Source organism: Amphiura filiformis, chromosome 6 (assembly GCF_039555335.1).
Source record: "Amphiura filiformis chromosome 6, Afil_fr2py, whole genome shotgun sequence".
Lineage (NCBI taxonomy): Eukaryota > Metazoa > Echinodermata > Ophiuroidea > Amphilepidida > Amphiuridae > Amphiura > Amphiura filiformis.
Genome location: NC_092633.1, coordinates 8,186,654 through 8,207,954, shown reverse-complemented (window position 1 = coordinate 8,207,954; position 21,301 = coordinate 8,186,654). Strand labels below are relative to the sequence as shown.

Sequence of the window (21,301 nt, the reverse complement as noted above, 5' to 3'; positions counted from 1 at the left end):
GCGAAATAAATTATTATGCCAAGTCAATTTAGCAACAAATTAATGTCTACATAGCAGGATATTTTGTCACGTCCAGTTGACTTAAAAAACAATATAAGTCAACATGGTAAGATAAATTATCATACCAAGGAACAGTAATTTTTGACACCGTATAATTTTAAATTATTGAAAAGCATCCTCGGGATGTAGAGGAGGGGCGGTTGAAATTAAAGGGAAAATTACATCTCAAAAGACCGCCGACAACCGCCGCTCAATAGGGATATCCAACTAGAATGTCGCAATACAAAGAACCACAAACCGCGAAATTTGGATATCCAGCTAGATTGGTGCAGGACTCAGGAACCACAAATCTTGAAATATGGATATCCTACAAATTAAAACCACAAACCGCGAAAAACCGCCAACAACTGCCGCGCAATAGAAATATTCAACTATATTGCGCCGCAGGGCTACAAAGAACCACAAACCGCGAAATTTAGATATCCAACTAGATTACCCTGCAAATATAAAGAACCACACACCGTGAAATATGGATGTCCAACAAGTTTAACTATAAATTAGCCCTCGATAGAGGGCAAGGCTTGAAGGATTACTGAAATTATAACCACGAACCAAGGAAGTTGCCTTAACAAGCAATATAAGTCAACATGGTAAGATAAATTATCATACCAAGTAGCCTAATAGTAATTTTTGACACCGTATAATTCAAATTATCGAAAAGCATCCTCGGGATGTAGAGGAGGGGGCGGCCCGAAATTAAAGGGAAAATTAAAACCACAAATCTCAAAAGACCGCCGACAACCGCCGCTCAATAGGGATATCCAACTAGAATGCCCCGCAGTGCTACAAAGAACCACAAACCGCAAAATTTGGATAATCAGCTAGATTTCCCCGCAGGACTCAGGAACCACAAATCTTGAAATATGGATATCCTACAAATTAAAACCACAAACCGCGAAAAACCGCCAACAACTGCCGCTCAATAGAAATATCCAACTAGATTGCCCCAAATCGGCAGGGCTACAAAGAACCACAAACCGCGAAATTTGGATATCCAACTAGATTACCCCGCAGGGCTATAAAGAACCACTCACCGCGAAATATCCATCTAGATTGCCCGCAGGACTCAGGAACTACAAATCTTGAAATATGGATATCCTACAAATTAAAACCACAAACCGCGAAAACCGCCAACAACTGCCGCTCAATAGAAATATCCAACTAGATTGACCCGCAGGGGCTACAAAGAACCACAAACCGCGAAATTTGGATATCCAACTAGATTGCCCCGCAGGGCTATAAAGAACCACTCACCGCGAAATATGGATGTCCAACAAGTTGTAACTATAAATTAGCCCTCGATAGATGGCAAGGCTTGAAGGATAAGGAAAATTATAACCAAGAACCGCGAAAGACCTCCAACAACCGCCGCTCAATAGAGATATCCAACAGTAGATTGCCTGCAGGGCTACATAAAAGAACCACAAACGGCGAAATTTGGATATCCGGCCCCACGTTGCAGCTACAAAGAACCACACACCGCGAAATATGGATATATAACAAGCTTAAACAATAAATTAGCCCCGATAGAGGACAGGGCTTGAAGAATAAAGGAATACCACGAACCGCGAAAGACCGCCAACAACCGCCGCTCAATAGAGATATCCAACTAGATTGCCTGCAGGGCTACAAAGAACCACAAACGGCGAAATTTGGATATCCAACTAGATTGCCCAGAGCTACAAAGAGCCACGTACATTTTAGTTATAGGTCTAGCTGCATACTCGTATTTTTTATTGTCATAAATCAAGGATAATATTATTCAAACTTCTATTTTTCGCTTTATTCGTCTTATGGAGTACTTCGTAACCGGATGACTTTTCAAGCTTGGAGCTACTCGGCTTCATTCATAAAAAGAAAGGAAATCTACCAAAAAAACGTTGACAACGTAAAGAAAGCAGCAAGTTAAAAAAGCCCCACCTCGGCTCACTTTTTGAAACTTGGTCCCATTTTGAACATCAACAGCAAAATCGGCGTTTTTTATTTTATTTTTTTTAAACAAAATACAGCGTTTCCAACAAGTTCATGAAGTTATAACGTTTTAATGATAGCATGACTGGCATTATATGCCTACTTGTTATTCATTTAATTCGATCATTAATCATGAAATTAATATTATAAAACAAAACATAAAGGATGTTGGCTTACCATGCAAGAGCAAGCTAATAACCTTTCTGATCTTACAAATTAATATCGCATCGGCACGTTAAGGACACAGTCATAACACATCTGGAAATGCTTGAAGTTGATAATATTATGATCAAGTTTAAATCAGTCCCAGGAAATCAGTACGTTTTAGTAAATGGGACCAAGTTTCAAAAAGTGAGCTGAGGTGGGGCTTTTTGAACTTGCTGCTTTCTTTACGTTGTCAACGTTTTTGGTAGATAAACAAATAAGGCCTACCACTAATTAATTTTGGTTTCTAAAAGTTGAATATCGGTCTTAAAATGTTCTTTCAATTGAAATAGCGTTATTTTGCAATGTATAAGATATCATAATGAATGTGATGGCGTGGACACACCTGAACTCCTCCTGACATATTTACGCTGAAATTCAAGCGTGACGTACAGAACACATTTTTGCATCTTTTTTTCTAGGAGCTCATGGCAAATAATATTTATTTTCCTTGGGAGAAAGTCAAATTTACATATTCTTTAAGTAGACATGCTATATATTTAAACATAAACTGCAATATGATTTTGATCGAATTGTTGACAACATAGTAGCTTGCAAAATATGGCATGACGGACTTGACATATTTTGTCACAATTTATTTCACAAAATGAATACTTGCTTAACGCTACCTGTTTCTCAATGCACCTAAGTATTTCACAATTAGTCAGAAAAAGCAGTGATTTATAGTGCGCTACGCACATAGACATACCACCTAGACCTGGATTACTGCCCATCCTTTACCACAGCGGGAGGTGAAGCCCCGTATCCAAGGTGATATTGACGGATTGACTTCGCTGCAACAAGAGCACACACCCTAGACACATAATAGCCTTCGCAACCAGGATCAGCTCCCCGAGTTGCGTAAGGGTTGCAACGAGAAAATTAGCAGTAAGTTCCTTGTCCAGGGGAATTATAAGCTAATTCAAATTATCCACGAGAGCGTACTAGGCACTGCCATGGTTCGAACCCGCATCTCCCGCACCATAGTCGAAGGCCTTATCGATTGAGCTAACTTGACTGCTAACTTTCTTCTGCTCATTTAATACCATGCTTACATCCAAAAATACTAGTACAGTGTATTAATTAATCCATTTAGTACGTGAACTTGGATACTTGGATGACAAATTTGCATAATTCCCCCAATCATGTTTTTAAAGAAAAAGTATGTTAAACAGTTTTAATGTTACTTACCACCCAAATGAAAGAGTATTTAATTTTCTTTCAATTGATCCAAATGTGTGATTGTAGGACCTAAATTTAAATATCGACCATTTTCCAATTTCTAAAAAATGGGACGTTAATGGGGAGCCTTCAGTCACATGAAGTTGAATACCAAGAAACTAAACTTACTGAAAGTTTGCTCGCGACCTGTAAATCCCAGACGTTCCATTGTTATGATGACTTGTCCGTCGCCTTCGTCTGTAGGATACGCGGGTTCCGAAACCTTGATGGATATATCGGCTGTAAAAAAGCCAAACAAATTTATTTTATGTCAAACAGACGTCATTGTAGTTTTCTCAAATACAAAACTAAAACCTATAATAATTGAAACATCTAGCACAAACATAACCGAAATGAAAAAACAACAACACCCATATATATTTTTACTTATGCCCTACCTGTTTTGGAGTACATGTATAATACACAAAGCAAACATGCATATTTAACCCAAATCACATGATTTCAAATCATCGTTTTTAAAAAACATTAAAGGCTGATGTAATCCAGTTCCTCCTACCACGCGTATCATTTTCATTCATCGCATGATGTATTTAATGTTAAAACATGATAATCATGTAATATTCTTATTTCATAATATTGCTGCTCCGGATACACATAGGTGTTATAGGCCTCGTATCCATAGGCTGTTCCCTTGTGGCGTGTGCCCTTTTCCGTGTTTACTTTTCCCATGTGACCTGCCACACAGAACGAACAACGAACCGTAGCGGCCACTAAGCAAAACAAAGGTTCGTTGTCTGTGTGGCAGGTCACATGGGAAAAAGTAACACGGAACAAGGGCACACGCCACAAGGGAACAGCCTATGGATAGTGAGGCCTCTAAACCCATGAAGTGACCAAAATATTGCAAAAATTTAAATTTAATCATAAACACTGACCATCATCATCCATGATTGTTACTTGGACGTTATCACAAGTTGACCTTTGGTTTTGCGTAGGAACTCCATCAGTGGTGGGTCCAATGTCTTCTGTCTGGGCGGGAGCAATCTTCACAACGAAATTTTCATCAGGTGCTGGTTCATAGTCACAGTCTGGATCGGAAATCTCAATTATAAGCTCAGCGGTCGCAGATCCGGAGAGAAAAGTAACAGTGGCGGCGGCTTTGGACTGAAAGTCCTCATTGTTAGTGCTAGATGCTGTACCGTCTTCTGTGTTTACCGCTGAAAACATAACAAGAAAATATTAAACAAACTCAATAAATTGTTGCAAAACAATACGAAGCAAGTAAAGATGTACCGTCATAGAATGTCCATAAAATAGCATCTGATATGTACATTGATTTGTCTTCCTCCATTATGATCTGTTCCAAGTGACATGTGATGCATATTGACTTGGGTAATATAATAATAGTTATAGTAGAAGCAATAGAACAAAGATAGATTTAAATTACACTTACTGATTTGAGCTTCACGACCAAGGAAACCTTCTCTAATGAAATCGATTTTTATAAAATTAGCGCTTTCCAGGACTTCGTAAGTTTTGTCTACTATGCAGATGTCAGCTATGTAATGAAATCAAAACAATATGACAACATAAATTCCTGTAGGTGTACAATAGTGACGACAGAACATAAAGAAATAGGTGAGATTCGAACACTAACATGCATGTCTAGCTTTCTCAGATTTAGATATGATACAAAATGTTGGTACACTTTTTATGCTCTTCTATAGAGTTTCTACTGTCTTTTTATTTGAAAGAGATTAGCATTGAACGTTAAGCAAGCAAGCCAGAAAAAATAAATAAAGAGAAACAAAATGAAAACATGATTGGAAAGAGAGGATAGTGAGAGAGGAAAGAAGAAATTGGGAGAAAGAAACAAGAAGAACAGAAAGGAAACATAAAGGAAATAACAGCATAAAGAGATAAACATGATAAAGCAGCCAGTTAATGATGCGAAAGCAGGGGCGTAGTAAGCATGGTGGACGAAGTCCATGGGGCCCGAGGGTTCCGGGCCCGAGCACAAAAGCGAAATAAAATTAAATAAGGGCTGTGAGAGCGGTACCGGATTTAACATTGGGCCAGATGCCCCCCCCCCACAACTTTCTTTAACCCCAATAACAGCATGTTTTTGGCCAAAGTAGGGCAAAATTGTAAAACTTTCCGCGCTTCGCGCATATTCAAATGGCAACTGGGTCTAATCAAATTTTTTCGCATGCTTTGCGCGCAAATGTCCTAGTAACATCGGAACGAAATATGTTAGCCCCCTCTATATTATACGTAAACCAAAACTTGGTCACAGACTTGAGTGCAAGTGCCTTCCTCGGCATGAGTTCAGGGCCTCCAAATTTTGGCCCGGCCCAGGGCCCCCATAAGGTAAATCCTGCCCGGGTTAAAAGGGCCCGTACTGCTCCTTGTCCACGGGCCCTGATGATCTTGCTACGCCCCTGTGCGAAAGTCTTTATGCGTTACTTATAAATTAATACGTCCAGTCAGGTATATTTCACACCTGCCTAACACAAGTCACCCAATTTCGGAAACTAGACAATGTTGTATATTCTTATGAATAATTATTGATTGGCAACATATCCCAGTAATTATGCCAGTGATCAAATCGGACAAATTAGATTCAGTCTTTTTGGACATTTTTGCATAAAATAGTAAAATTAAGAGTATCATATCGTAGCTATTACTGATTGTTTAGACTACAAAAGTATATTTTTGCCCCGTCTCATGCAAAGAAAAAATTTCAAATAAAAAAGTTTGACATTTATTGCCAGTTACCTTCAATTAAAGGATTCAGAATGTTGCATTTTGCAAAACAGGATAACATATTTTTTGTAGTTCCAAAAAATTAGAGCTGTATTTTCTGGAAGTAGTGTGTTGCTGGGATGGGTCCACCTCCTAATATTAGGGTCGTCATGACATTCAACTTAATTAGAGCATAATTATTCAGGCTAAAATGAGATGGTGAACCTACCGTCGTTGTCACCGATAGTAACAACAGTTATACTCTTGTCAAATTCGTTGTTATCGAGCGTTCCTATAATATCTTCTTCACCATTCGCATTTTGTAAGACAATCCGGAATGTTTCTTCATTTTCATAGATGTTATCGTCTATAATCTCGACGCATATTTCCTTTTCCATGTCGTCTACATTAAACATGATACTATTTGGAGCCGTGTTAGCTACAGAGCCCGACAAAGTCATCAACGTCAACAGCGTCGTTTACGCCAACGCCAGATATCCCCGTTACCAGCTCTGCAACAAATGATAATAAAAATATGAAAAAATGTCCAGAAACTCTCCTTTAATCTCTGTACAATATCGTACAAAAATATAATAAGAACTTCCGTGTCTTTTAGAATAGGCACATTTAGTTCAAACATCACCCGTATCATTTAACGGTACCTACAATAATGAAAGGATTAGTCAGACTCTACACCGGAGATCAATGCTCGACTAGCAATTGCCAGAGATGCTACCAGCCAATTATTAGGATTATGGAAGGCTAAAGCGATCAGCCTGAAGCCGAAGAAACAACTGGTGAGATCCCTTGTCTGGAGTATAGCCCTGTATGGTGCAGAAAGTTGGACCCTAAAACAAAGCGATATCAAGAAGATAGAGTCGTTTGAGCTGTGGGTATGGCGCAGAATGCTTCAGGTCAGCTGGAAAGATAGGAAAACCAATGCATGGATCCGTCAGAAAGTGGGAATCACAGAGAAACAAGGTCTGCTCAGTCAGCTGAAGAAAAGAAAGATATCCCTGCATGGTTATTGGAAGCGGCGTCCAGATAGCATTGTTCAGATAACGATAGAAGGGGAAGTAGAAGGAAAAGCCAGGCCAGGTCGAAGGAAAACAGGATGGATTGATAACATCAGAATGTGGACTAATGGTGGAATGGCCGTGTCAAGAGATAAAGCACCAGATAAAGCACGCAAGAGAATGCCGACGGTTCTATGAGGACTATGGCAACGCAGCAGCAGTCAGACCTAAAAAAAACGTATCGGTCATTTAATCCCATCATAAATATTATACTCTGACAGCAAAAGTTTCATTTCATCGTTAGCTATATATAATGCATGTATAGAGTTTTTGCAAAACCCAATTAATATTTTCATTTGACCGAGAAAATTAATTATGAAGTGAAAAGGTGTAACTATCATTTTTGCTTATTTCAACACCGATTCGATCGTTTCAAGTGCCTAATTAAGTGACTGAGTGGGTCTTGTTTAACAATAGGCATTGACTGACTACCGTTCTGCCTGCATTGCTCGTATTTGAAGTAAAATCTAATTTATACTGATACAAAGCAGCGAAAATCTAAATGTCATGGCCTACTTTGAGTTTTTAAAATACCATCAAAATATGTCGCAAGGTTTCGTGACACCTACGTTACCCCGATATGTGAACACGTACCTTATTGGTTGCAAACACTGAAATTGAACCAAAGTGCCCTTAAATGTACGGCTTATCATGTATTTGAGAAAGAAATCCTAGACAATTCGAAGGTTCGGACCGTATTTTTGAGAAATGTAACATACATTACCATAAAGTGCAGTATTAAAACAAAAAGTGACTATAAACTGTTCAGCAAATTATAGCCGCAGGTGTAGGCCTACTTCATATTTTCCAGAATGAAACTTATAAGGACTGCCTTTGAATTATGAATAAAAAGGAGTAGTTAAGGGATGGGGTATGAACGTTCGGACAGTATTTTTGTGGGAGATGAGAGCCTCCAGAGATATCGAATTGCATTCTGAATACGAAGAATGACCTTCTGATATCAAATAATTTTGATTTTTGAAATTTGCAATGTAATATACATTTGATGGTAAATAATCAAAAATTGATATTTTTATATTTAACAGTCCTCGAAGTGAATTTAATAAACCTGGTGATATGTACTTAAAGTGTATGTAGCTGGGATGAAAAGCCGACGATCAATTGAAATTTTTGACCTTTCGTATTGAAGATATGGATTTTTCCCCAAACGCCAAAATAATTAGGTCTTTTTGGGAAAAAATGGATATCTTCAATATGAAAGGTCAAACTTTTCAATTGATCGTCGGCTTTTCCTCCCAGCTACATACGCTTTAAGTACATCCCAGCAAACACAAAAACGTTTTAAAAACGTTTTAAATAAGTTATATTTTAGCTTTTGGTTTAGGTAAAAACGTTTTAATAACATTAAAATGTCGGGTTATATAAAGGTCATGATAACGTTTTAAAACGTTTTGTATGAAAACACACTACAACAATATTTTTAAATGTTTTCAAAAATGTTATTGTAAACTATTTTTGCAAACATTTTGCCAAATATTGTGTCAATACTTAAATAACATTATGTTAAAATATTTGAACCCAGCAAACACAGAAATGTTCTTAAAATGGTTTTTTCAAAACCTCTTAATAACATTTAAATGTCGGGTTATATAAAGGTCATGAAAACGTTTTTAAAACGTAATTAAAAATATTTTGGGCAAACATTTTTGTCAAAATATTTTTCAACCCCAAAATAACATTCTGTTTAGAATGTTTTGTATCAAGTTTTCAAGAATGTTTTTGGAATGTTATTAAAACGTTTTTATACCCTTTATATAACCCGACATTTAAACGTTTTCTGTAAAACATTTTTGTCTGCTGAGCAGGAGATTATCAAAAATGTTTTTTAAGGTTATGAAAACGTTTTATACTCTTAATATACCCTTTATATAACCCGACATTTAAACGTTTTCTGACAACCTTTTATTACCTTTTGCGGATGATGTCGAAAACGTTTTGTGTTTGCTGGGATATCATTAGATTTTAAAAGTTTACTTCGAGGACTGTTATATATCAAACATTTGTCATAAAATTTGTGTTGTATCGCGAATTTCAAAAAATGAAAATTATTTGATATCAGAAGGACTTTCTTCAGAATGCAGTTTGATATGTCTGATGTGCTCTCATATCCTACAAAAAATACTGTCGAAACGCTCATTCCACATCCCTTAAGAGATACTTTATTTTTGCCGATTTTTCAATTCCAAGTAGTGCCGATTTATCGGTTTTGACCCTCTATACTTGGTATGAGACTGTCACTGCCATAGGCGTAGACCCGGGGATGGTCCATGCAATCACCCCCCCATGTTGACACCTGTATGTGGGTTTCTGACCAATTTAGTTTGGCCATTTTAGCCACCAAGAGTGCAATGTTTTATTCCATTTTGCACGTATTATAACAGTTTAGCTTCAAAATGGCAAAAATTTTCATGCATATCTACCATAAACTTATTATGTCGTCAAAAGGTGCTGAATTTACTATAGGCCTACATCAAGAATTTTTCCAAGCCCACCCCTCCACCCCCACCCCATGTCAAAAGAAATCTTCGCCACTGGTGACTCACTGCCACCCTGATACTTCATGTACTTACCGACTTCAGCTGTACGGCTGACATACCCAGTCCTGGTTAGTTTGACACAAACACCCTTTGTCCCACCATCACATGTACAAGCATCACCCTCTCTCACGCTGTAGACCACAGTCTCAAATTCAATTTCAGCTGTAAAAGCAATAAAAAATATATAAGAGAAATAGCATGAACATTTGACGTAAAGGAAATGTGGTGATGTTAAAATATTTTCTAGTTACTAATATTTAAAATGAATAATTCTTTTATTTCTGCACTTCTTACAAAAATGTATAACGTAGGCTTACAGTAAGGTGTCTATTAGTATCATAATAATGAATTACACTCAATTTGTCGTGTAGCTGATTAATAATATATTTTATTTATCACTATTCCATCCAAATGTCAGTTATGCCCTTTTGTCGTGGTAGGTCAGTAAAGAATGCCATGGGATGCTATAATAGTATTAATAGTCATGATTTTGAAACGGGTCTATAACAGGAGCATTTGCATTCATATATAGACCATAATGCGAACAATGTTCTACTTGAGTTAGTAATTTCTTGTAAAAAAAAATCCCATAAACTCACTAACTTTTATTTTAAACATTATCCTATTTTCCAAAGAAAGCATAGATCATCCTAAATCTTTAGTTGGAAGTATTATCTATTCCCAGCTCCAGTGACACCATTAATTTCCCTGGACATTTAGACGTATGAAATTGATATATGGTAAAAAGATCAATATATAAGGGGTTCATTCATATATTTTCATGACTAAACGGTTGTTTATGCCCGAGGGGCCGATTGAACCCCGTTCATACCATGGAAGTACTACCAGAACATTTTGTGATTCTTATTTCATCAAAATAATAAAAACTAATTACAAGTAACATTAAAAGAGATATTTTTTCTTTAAATCGTGGTAATAGAACAGAAACAAAGGATGTAGCATTATCCTTTACACCCAAATAATATGTCGTCGGCAATAAAATAAAAATAATGTTTTATATATTATTTAACATATGTGGTTCATGTACACTCAAAACGGAAGGATGAAATGAAAAATAAAGATCATAATCAACCCAGCAAACACAAAATGTTTTACAGAAAACATATAAGGTTAGACAAAGAAACGTATAAAACCCCATTTTCCAAAAACGTATAAAAGACGTATTAAGTTGTTCTCTAGAACCGAGTTTTCAGCAATCAAATATCACATTGAGAAAAATCCTTCCTTAAAATTCTTTTACGCCCCATGTTCACAAGATCAAAAACGCGTTCCATGTTGTTTTTCCAAATGTGCGCCCCGTATAAAACCAAGCCGAGTGATTGTTTTCTTTTTTTTGTATTGTACTACAAATCGATCAAAGAAATAATGTTGCCATTTAACAGAACCAAATGCAGTACCGATTGAATTTTAGAAGCCCGTATTAGGGGAACATTTTCGATGCATCTTGCACGACAAAAAACTGTTTTGTTACATTATCGATACCTTGGTTGTCGAACGTTAATTTTGACATACCTACATTATTTCTCAACTGTCTGTCGCTGACTCTACCATTTGATTTTTACTCCAAACTGAAGCTACTTTTGCAAAAAACGAGGTTTATCGCCGCCATCGATGCGTCCGACACTGCAGAGGCAATGCGCTTGTTTATTATAACAGCCTGTATATGCACTATTGCCTATAGTTAGTTTGAGATTTAAGCCTACGTATATTTAAATTTTACTGTCACTAATATAATTATATCAACTTTTTCATAACCATTGACTAGTATTTTGACTATTGACTAGTAATAAATATCAGTATGATTTCGAGCTCAACTGAATGCATTCATCATGATTAATAACATATTTTTATTCATCAAAATTCGACTATGGCATAGTCTGCTATTAAGGTCGCCCCTCCCTATCCCTGCAACATAGGATGACTCACGAGCCACGGTTTCATCGGTTTGTGGTCCTAGTGTATGTGAACTAGCCTTGAAATATCCATTGTATAACCTTAAATGTCAGGATATAAAGGATATAAATACGTTTTAATCCCGTGTTTTAATAACATTCCAAAAACATTTCAGAAAAGTTGATACAAAACATTTTAAACATGTTACTTTTGGGTTGAAAAAATATTTTGCAAAAATGCTTGCCCAAAATATTTGCAATAACGTTTTAAAACGTTTTCATGACCTTTATATAACCCGACATTTACATGTTATTAAAATGTTTAAAAAAAACCTTTTAAGAACATTTCTGTGTTTGCTGGGAATGTTGCCCCATCGAAATTTGCCACATTTTGGTACTAAGGTCGATACACTTTGGACAAAATTTGACCAGTTTGATGCTAATAAGCTAATTTGCATATAACTCAAAATGGAAGGGTCTGCATTGCCCTTTATTTGTTTTAATAAGAGCCAAATAAATGCGTTTTAGGGCATTTGTGTATGCTGTGACAATCATGCCTAAATATCTGTACAAAGTCTAATATTGATCTATGCACTCTAGTTTTTAACAAACCCATTTTCCAATCTTTCTTGTATCCAGTTATTAAAAATTGGTATCAAATAGAAAGATTAAGAGTATAATATCATAGCATTTACTCAAGATTCTGAATGTTTCGAACTTTCTTAATGCAATTGTTGAAATGGAAATAATTAAAATAATTAAAATCATTGATAAATTTAATCAAAATAGAAGTGCTGGTCATGATAATATTGGAAATTGAAAATAGCAAAGGTAAAACCGATCTATAAAATAGAAGATTCTGAAGTATTTTCTAATTAACGCCCAATTTTGGTAGTACCTTGTTTTTCGAAGATACTTGAAAGACTAGTGTTTAACAGATGCATTGCGTATATAGATGGTAAAAATACTGAATGATAAGCAGTTTGGTTTTCGAAACAACCATTCTACATACATGGCAATAACACAACTAGTTGATAAAATTAATTATGCCGTTGAAAGAAATGAAACCACAATCGGAATATTTTTAGACCTATCCGAAGCCTTTGACACTATTGACCATGACATATTAATTCATAAATTGGAACACTATGGTTTTCGTGGTATCGTACTTGAGTGGTTCACTAATTATCTAGGCAACAGAAAACAATATGTTTATTACAACTCGTATGAATCAGAACTTAAAGATATTATTTGCGGTGTACCTCAAGGTTCTATGCTGGGTCCCTTATTATTCATTCTTTATGTAAACGATTTTATCAACACATCTGATGTATTAGACTTTATATTTTTCGCAGATGATATCATACTGTACTCACACAAAGATGTTGAAAGTAAATATCAATTAATTAATAATGAATTGAAAGAAATTAGTAACTGGTTCAAGTCAAACAAATTATCAGTAAATGCAAGTAAAACAAATTACATGGTTTTGGGTACACCACATATGACATCAAAAAATTGGAACAAACCGAACTTAAACTAAACTATGTGTGATGTATCTCCTGGGATAATTTTAGATGGGACAGTTCTGGAACGGGTTACTAATACAAAATTCCTGGGTGTAATTATTGATGAATGTTTGACGTGGAAATACCATATAAAGTGCATAGCAAAAACCATCTCATGAAATATTGCAATTATGAACAAACTCAAATTTTATCTACCTGATCGTATTCTGTATTTTCTATATTGTACCTTTGTTTTACCTTATTTAAATTATGGAATATTGATTTGGGGGGATACGTGTAAAACATACTTAGATAAAATTATGAAATTACAGAAATGGGCTTATTTACCAGATACAATATTTTAACTCTTGCCGACACCTACAAGCTTGAATTGGGGTATTTATGTACAAGTACAGTAATAATGAATTACCGAGGTGTATTTGATGATTTCTTTGTACTACGTTCCAATATTCATAATTACCACTCAAACGAGAAACGCTAGTAAATTCAACTTAAATGAAGAACAATAAAACATTTACTGACCATGCCATTCGTACTGCTGGTGAATAGGGTGACTCTCTCTGGCCTTACTGGCCTTCTGGTCATCCCCTCCATAATTCGTTGTTGTTTGATATTGCCCTTGTTTATTTGGTTTTTTTTAAATTTATACTTATATTTATTTGATTATTATGTGACTTGTTGTGAATTATGGGAAATAAATTATCTTGTATCTTGTAATGTAAGAAAAAATGAAAATTATGCATGTTTTTGCCCCTTTTCCAGCCAAAAAATATCCCAAATAGGGCCTATTAACATTTGACTTTTATTACCAGTTAGTTCCAGGTAAAGGAATAGGAATGTTTCATTTGGTAAATCAGGGTAAAACAATTAATTCCAAAACTTAGTGCTGCCTTTTTCTGGAACCGGAAGCAGTCTGAGTGTGTTTCTGACATGGATCCACCTCTTAAATGAATTAAGAGCATATTGAGATCGTGAACCTACCGTCGTTGTCAAGTATAGTAACAACAGTTGTACTCAACGCTCCTTGGATGTCTTCATTACCATCATCATTTTCTAAGGTAATCCGGAATTTTTCTTCATTTTCATAAATGTTATCGTCGTTTATCACGACGCATATTTCCTTTCCGTATCGTCTACAGCAAATGTAATATCAACTGTATTTACGAGCTCGACAAAGTCATCAGTCGGCGTAGCAGTGAAGCCAGTTACATCCGTTACAAGCTCTGTAACAAATGATAATCATGTAAATATGTAAAGAATTTCGGAAACTATCCTTTAATCTCTGTACAACATCGTACCGTACCAAATAAAAAAGAAAACTTCCGTGTCCATTTGTTTTAGAATAGGCCTGTTACAAACATATAGTTCAAACAAACACCCATATCATTTATGAATAGGTAACGGCGCCTACAATAATGAAAGGATAGTCAGACCTAAAAACCGTCATAACTTTTAAACTTTTAAAAGTTAGAATTCATCGTTAGCTATACGCATGTATAAAGTAAAAAGGGTGCTACATCTACATGAAAGTGTTTATCATTTTTATCACGCTAATTAATTTATAAATCCTGATTCATAATATGACCCAAAGTCATTGCAAATTACTTGTCGTATTTGTAAATCACCTTTAACATTACACATCTCAAAGCGCCGCTGTCATCAGAATCAGCTCACTTCCTCCTTGAGTACAATCGAGACTCGTGACAGTTAATGGTTAATGTCCTACTCTTTTCGAAACTGACTGTAAGCTACATGAACAAGTATGACTCGATGTACACGGGACCGTTGCGACGGCTTAACGTCTAATGTCCCTTTCAGCTAATTTAATTTACCCAACTCTGCATGTAGCATAGATAATTATAGATGAAATAAAAGAAGACCCCGAGGCACTCTAGAAGTCGCGGTATGGGACTGTCACTGCAACCCTGATACTTACGGATTACAGCTTCACGACCGACGTTCCCAGTCCTAGTTAGTTTGACACAGACACCCTTTGTCCCACCATTACATGTACAATCATCACCCTCTCTCACGCTGTAGGCCCCAGTCTCAAATGCAATTTCAGCTATAAAATCAAAAAGTATATTATGAGCAGTAGTGTGACAAAGTTAACGTAAAGGAAAGGTATTGATGTTAAAAACTGTTTTACTTCCTAGTTGTTAAATTATTTATTACTGAATTCGTTTATTGCTTCACTTATTCACATTATATTTATAGTTTGTTGTCCATAATAATCAAATTGCTCATTCAAAAAAAAAAGAGACAATGATAAATAATCAACGTGAATCTGGTAAAAGTATCCAATTAATCTTGAAACACTATTGATGAAAAGTTGAATTGAATTAGTGAACATTTTGGAATAATTGTATCCTGCATTGTATGCTTTTCCTCTCCTCTTAAGAACAGTGGCAGTTTTTCTTTAGCTTCTTTACCCCAGAGCATTTATAAAGCTGCATTTTGAAGAAAACCTCATTGAAATTGAACAACCAGTTCCAAAGATATGAGCAATTAACATGATTTAAGAGTTTCGTAAACAACAGGAAACAAAAGGAAATGTTTCCTTTGTTTGGCTATATCTCAAAATCAACATTTCCTAGTTCCGACTGATTTTGCTTAATTGCATCACATAATGCAGACCCCGGGGGGCACTCCAACTTTGGAGGTGACGCGTATGTAGGGCTGTTAATACCCCCTTTTTCAGCATCGCTGTCACCCAAAGACCCCATATTTTTTTTACGAACACATGCTCTGTCACCCGAAGACCCCTTATTTTTCCATTTGATCTGTCACCCAAATACCCTAACAAGTTCAATTTGAACAGCAACTTTCATTTATCACTGATTTTGTTACTTATTTTGAAAAACCCAGAAATTTAAAGCCATTCGCTGTTTCGGCTCTTACCCAAAGATTTCATTTAAAAAAAGGTCATGCTCTCACCCAATGAGCCCATATTTTTTACATTTTGCTCTCACCGAATGCCCCTTAGTGCGAAAGTGCCAGCCCTGGCCCTACACCTATATCCATTTCATATTGAAGTGCCCAGCCCCCCCCCATGCAGACTTACCATCATCGTCCGTTATCATAATGGGCACATCTGTATTAGTATACGCGTTGCTATCTACTGTAACTATATACACATAAAAAGTCTCTGGATTCCCTGGTTCGTAGACGTTATCATTTAATATAGTCACTGTAAATGTTTGACTTTGGTCCTCCGGATTCTGCGTAAAAGTCACCTGATTGGTGTTAGCAGTGTAATCTTGTGCAGCTGTAGCTGTACCATCTCTAGTTGAAAGTACTGGTAAATAATAAAGAAAACACAGCAAATAAGGTGATATATAACTTGCACTGTCAGGGTAATTTGAGACTGATATCGGAAATGAGAAAATACAGCTTCGTTATCACATCAATATTGATATCAATCAAAAACATTGTGATAAAATAAATAAATAAATAAATAAATAAATAAATAAATAAATAAATAAATAAATAAATAAATAAATAAATAAATAAATAAATAAATAAATAAATAAATAAATAAATAAATAAATAAATAAATAAATAAATATAGATATTTATATAGTACTTTATGTCGTAAACAGCCACAACTAGCGCTTTACATTTATTCCACCGTCATTAGAATATGTCGGAACCTCGTTTGCTGCCTACAAACATGACAAATGGCATAGGGTTCATCAGTACAACGACTGTGACTACCCCTAACAGCTTCCCATTGCACCGGGTGGGGTGAGGCAAACGAAGCAAAGCGCCTTGCCCAAGGGCGCAACACGGTGGTGGGATGGGGACTCGAACTAGAAGTCACGGACGCACGTTACTTGCACCATGGAAACTCTTATATGAATAAAGAAAAATCACATTCTTCTTCAACATCTTTTAAGAATATCAAAAAATATCAGAACTTACCGACGTCTTGTGTTCCTGGACATACTCCATTACATGATGTACGGCGTACAGTTACTGTAACAACTTGGGAGCCGACACTCTCATCTACCGTCGTTGGATTAACGCTGACTTGAAATGTCGACGATTGTGCTGCATTGGGGAAAATGTAGGACATTTAGCATACTGATATTCTTGACAAAACTTGTGGGTAACAAATGAGAATTGCACAGGCACTGAAATTTGATTTTGTCCACCGTTGTTTCTTGGCTGCAATAATATAATGAATTGATATTGGAATATTAAAACAATAATAATTATGCAACAAAAGTAATTTCTCATCAAATTTACTACATTGGCTTGGTTCAAGTCTTTGATAATTTGCCTCATTTACTAACGAACGTTTTCGTAATTGACCTTTTCGGTAAGTCGCATAAGCCTTTTGCGGGTAGACCTGATATGTTTGACGTCACGCCGACATGTGCTTCATTTATCTAACATTGCTTTTTGACTTTAAAGCTGTGAAGTGCGCAGTAACGATGCGCAGGGTGACGAATTCACATGATCACAGGTCTACCCGCAAAGGTTTATGGGATTACCGGAAAGGTCAATTTAATCCGTTTTCCACAAAGTAAAAGGGCTATCAAGCAAACCAGATGTCCACCATAGCGAACTGTCATCAACTTCGGAATTGAAAAAAAAAAAACTTTTCAAAATATATTAAGCCAACAAGCATAACGCATTCCGTTTTTCACAATCTGAGCACTTCATTGGGGATTTGTATATCAACGTAACATTACATTAGGAGTAAAATCCATTACAAACTTCGGGATCTCCATCGAATGAAGGCAAAAAGCATCACTCCAATCAGTTTTCTTATTCAATACGAAAGAGTTGATCTGAGTCATTGAACATTCTTTCTTTCAATTATGATGGTCCGATATTGATCTTTCCCTTGTAATGTGGAAAAAGAGACGCATGTAACAACCGACTAGAAGTACCTTTCGTTGTGACTCGTCACATTTTATCAACCTTTCTCAAATAGGAGAAAAAGAGGGCGCAATGGTTCTGTTTTTTTCTGGTATATCGTGTACGGTATTTACATGAACTATACACAGCGTCATCAACCCTATATCTTCGTGTCAAAATTGCCGTGATAGTACGGCGAATCCTCTCGTGTTTCAATAGCTACGCATGGCGATTTTGTTCGAGATAGGCCGAGCGACTCAGGCTAAGCATAGTACGACTATCATATGAGATACCACCAAGTTCTATTCTACACATTATTACGATTTGTGCGTGCTCTAGTATCCCATATGGTGTTGCTATTACAAGGAAATTCGATTTGTTTTCAGGTAAACCCCAGGTTTTGTTTTTAATACACTTGAAACTTGAAATTAAATACACTAATTAGCGGCCATTGCTGTTTGCTCTGGATACATTTTTAATGCATTTTTGGCGTAACGATTTTTAAATCGTAAGTTAAAATTGTGATATATTTAATTTTGAGAATTACAATTATATAAAGGAACACATTTAAGATCCAGGTGCTTGTATAATAGAATATTCGATCACACGTGTATATCACAATGAATATGTAAACTTTATCTATGTCAATAATAGAATATTGATTTCACCAGCGGAGTATGGAGCTGTATGAAAAAATATTTATAATATAGGGTGTTGACACTGTGCTATATACATACTGCTTACACTAATTAGTGTATTGGCTTATATACTATCTTATTCATTTGATCGATAAATAACCAGGCAGAACATCTCTTTTTGTTTTATTTTTCGCAATGGAGCGTGAGATTATTAGTTTAACTGAAAAAAGTATGTGGGTGTGTGGGTGGGTATATGAAGTGGGTGAGTATATGTGTATCGACAAGTTGAATATCATGGAATCATAGCCATATTACCTTGAGAGTTAGCCACAAGCACAAGAATACACAGCCATCTTATTGCTAGCTGGAAGGAATCCATCTCTGAAACGGGATGTCTGCCCACACTTGGGCTGTTATATGCCTGAATAATAATAATAACAATAATAATAATAATAATAATAATAATAATAATAATAATAATAATAATAATAAATAAATATTTATTTGGGGTTGCGAATCTAAAATGATGGGTCGCAGAACCTCTAGTGATATACAATTTTGACATCACGGGGTCACAAGTGTGGTGGTCTAACATTCAAGAAATTGGACTGAGTTCAAAATATAATATTAAACATAAAATTAGAATCTTGGTTAGGTAATTTCTTCTTGAAAAAATGACACAAAATACTGTCATAAGATTCTTATTTAACATTTCGAGCAGGGACATGAGATAGCCTATGTGAGATGTGAAATACAACCCAAAATAATTTCCCCACCGGGGGTGGCACTCCTCATAAGACAATTATATTTTTGGTTCTTTTATATCTCGAAATACCAAGAAGGTATGACACCTCGCGTGGTATCAAATGAAAGGAACAAGTAAAGAATATGATAAAATAATTTCCCCACCGGGGTGACACTTCTTATAAGACCCGGGTCAATATTCATATTGTGGGTCCTTTTCATATCTTGACATGCTAATATTGTTATGGCCTCCTAGTGCATGGTGTCAAATGAAAAAAGAGAAAAATAAAGATTATAATACAAACAATTTCCCCACCTGGGTGACACTCCTCGTAAGACCAGGGTCAAAATTACTATTTTGGGGTCTATATTTCAAGATTCCACGAAAGTATGACTCCCCGTGTCAGTGATATACCACAATATACAATATACTAGTGCTGAAAAAACGTATAATAGTCGTAGTAAATATCTTTAATAATTGTCTTGACCATTAGTTGTGTGCAATTTCAGGCATACTCGTATCTTGGATAATTAGCATAGTAACGTATATAGTGTAAATGATACAAAAACGTATTCTACAAGTTTAGCTAATAGCATTAGTCATTAATTCTGATAAGGTATAGATAATACGGTAGTAGTATCAGATATTTCATGGTTAGATGCACTCGATAAATATTTAAATTATTTAGATATCATGGATATAGCCTAATTCAAAGGAGAATTGACCTACCAAGTGCATTATACTGCCCGACAACACTTGTCATACATTTTTATTCATTACAATGCATATCTATTGTGTTATTACATTTAGTACTAAAAATATTGAGTATTTTACTTATCTTAAAACTCAAATCTCATAATTATTAATTAATTTGAACCTAAATGACAGCCTAATCTACCGATTTCTGTACGGGTAGAGTCCTTGGTATCTTATCTGCTCAAATATTGTTGTTGTTGGCGCAGTTATCTTACTGAAAAGCTTATCCGAGTGAAGTTTAGAAAGAAAGGTTCTAGCTTATAGTAATTTGTTAGCTTGTTCAAGTTTCGTATGTAAAACCATACACAGATTTACATGTAATACAGTATTGGGCGCCATTTTGTTTTACAAACTTTTTTGTATAATATCAGATCATCGACCCTGCTAAAATCAAATTCATATTAAAAAATACTCTTCTGAATATCACTACATTAATCTCAAACATCTCACTTTATAAAGAATTTCACCCTTTATAAAGAATTTAGGGGTGATCTTTGACCATGACAAGCTATGGCAAGAAGATGTAATACAGTATTGGGCGCCATTTTGTTTTACAAACTTTTTTTGTATATATCAGATCATCGACCCTGCTAAAATCAAATTCATATTGAAAATACTCTGATTTGTCAAAGTAGTCACGGTACTGATAATTATATCACTTCCCAATAGTGGCAATTTATTAATTCAATCATTCGCCTATTATTACATATAGTTTGTCTAGGTACCTTATATATGTGTGATTTTATACTTGAAGTTACTGTTTAGTAACTTAATACCGGGTAACTATACTCTAAACTTCTGCGTATACACAAACATTCCAAAGATAAAGATACAACTTACCTGAAAAGCTTATCCTGGTATCCCTTTGATTTAATAATCCAAGTAAGGGAGAAAGTTGTCCATAAGTTACCCGATGAGGAATAAAGACATAATATCTAATATTGTAGCCTTATTGTACAGGGTGTGGTGTAGTACAATTTCAATGTACACCACAATAATACAGTGTAAATTGTACCTGTAAACGAGACTGAGGTTAACTTTGGGCACGCCTGATT

General features: G+C 35.6%; 2 protein-coding genes across 2 annotated transcripts in view; both read right to left on the bottom strand.

Annotated features, from left to right (window-relative positions):
- LOC140154931 (uncharacterized) overlaps positions 1–6,669 on the bottom strand; it is a 46,734-nt gene extending 40,065 nt beyond the window's left edge. The window contains exons 1-4 of the mRNA XM_072177591.1: positions 6,392–6,669; positions 4,871–4,975; positions 4,353–4,634; positions 3,586–3,696 (exon numbers count right to left, since the gene is read on the bottom strand). Coding sequence (XP_072033692.1) covers positions 3,586–3,696; positions 4,353–4,634; positions 4,871–4,975; positions 6,392–6,623 — 730 coding nt within the window. The 5' untranslated portion in view covers positions 6,624–6,669. The remainder of the gene's footprint in view (positions 1–3,585; positions 3,697–4,352; positions 4,635–4,870; positions 4,976–6,391) is intronic.
- A 3,160-nt stretch (positions 6,670–9,829) lies between these two features.
- On the bottom strand, positions 9,830–21,253 carry LOC140154932 (uncharacterized). The gene is made up of 7 exons (XM_072177592.1): positions 21,087–21,253; positions 19,061–19,166; positions 17,163–17,291; positions 16,303–16,536; positions 15,175–15,303; positions 14,220–14,461; positions 9,830–9,958 (listed from the first exon to the last, which is right to left on the bottom strand). The coding sequence occupies exons 2-6, from the start codon at positions 19,122–19,124 to the stop codon at positions 14,343–14,345; spliced, it is 675 nt and encodes a 224-aa protein (XP_072033693.1). The 5' UTR covers positions 19,125–19,166; positions 21,087–21,253; the 3' UTR covers positions 9,830–9,958; positions 14,220–14,342.
- Between the last annotated feature and the right edge of the window lie 48 nt (positions 21,254–21,301).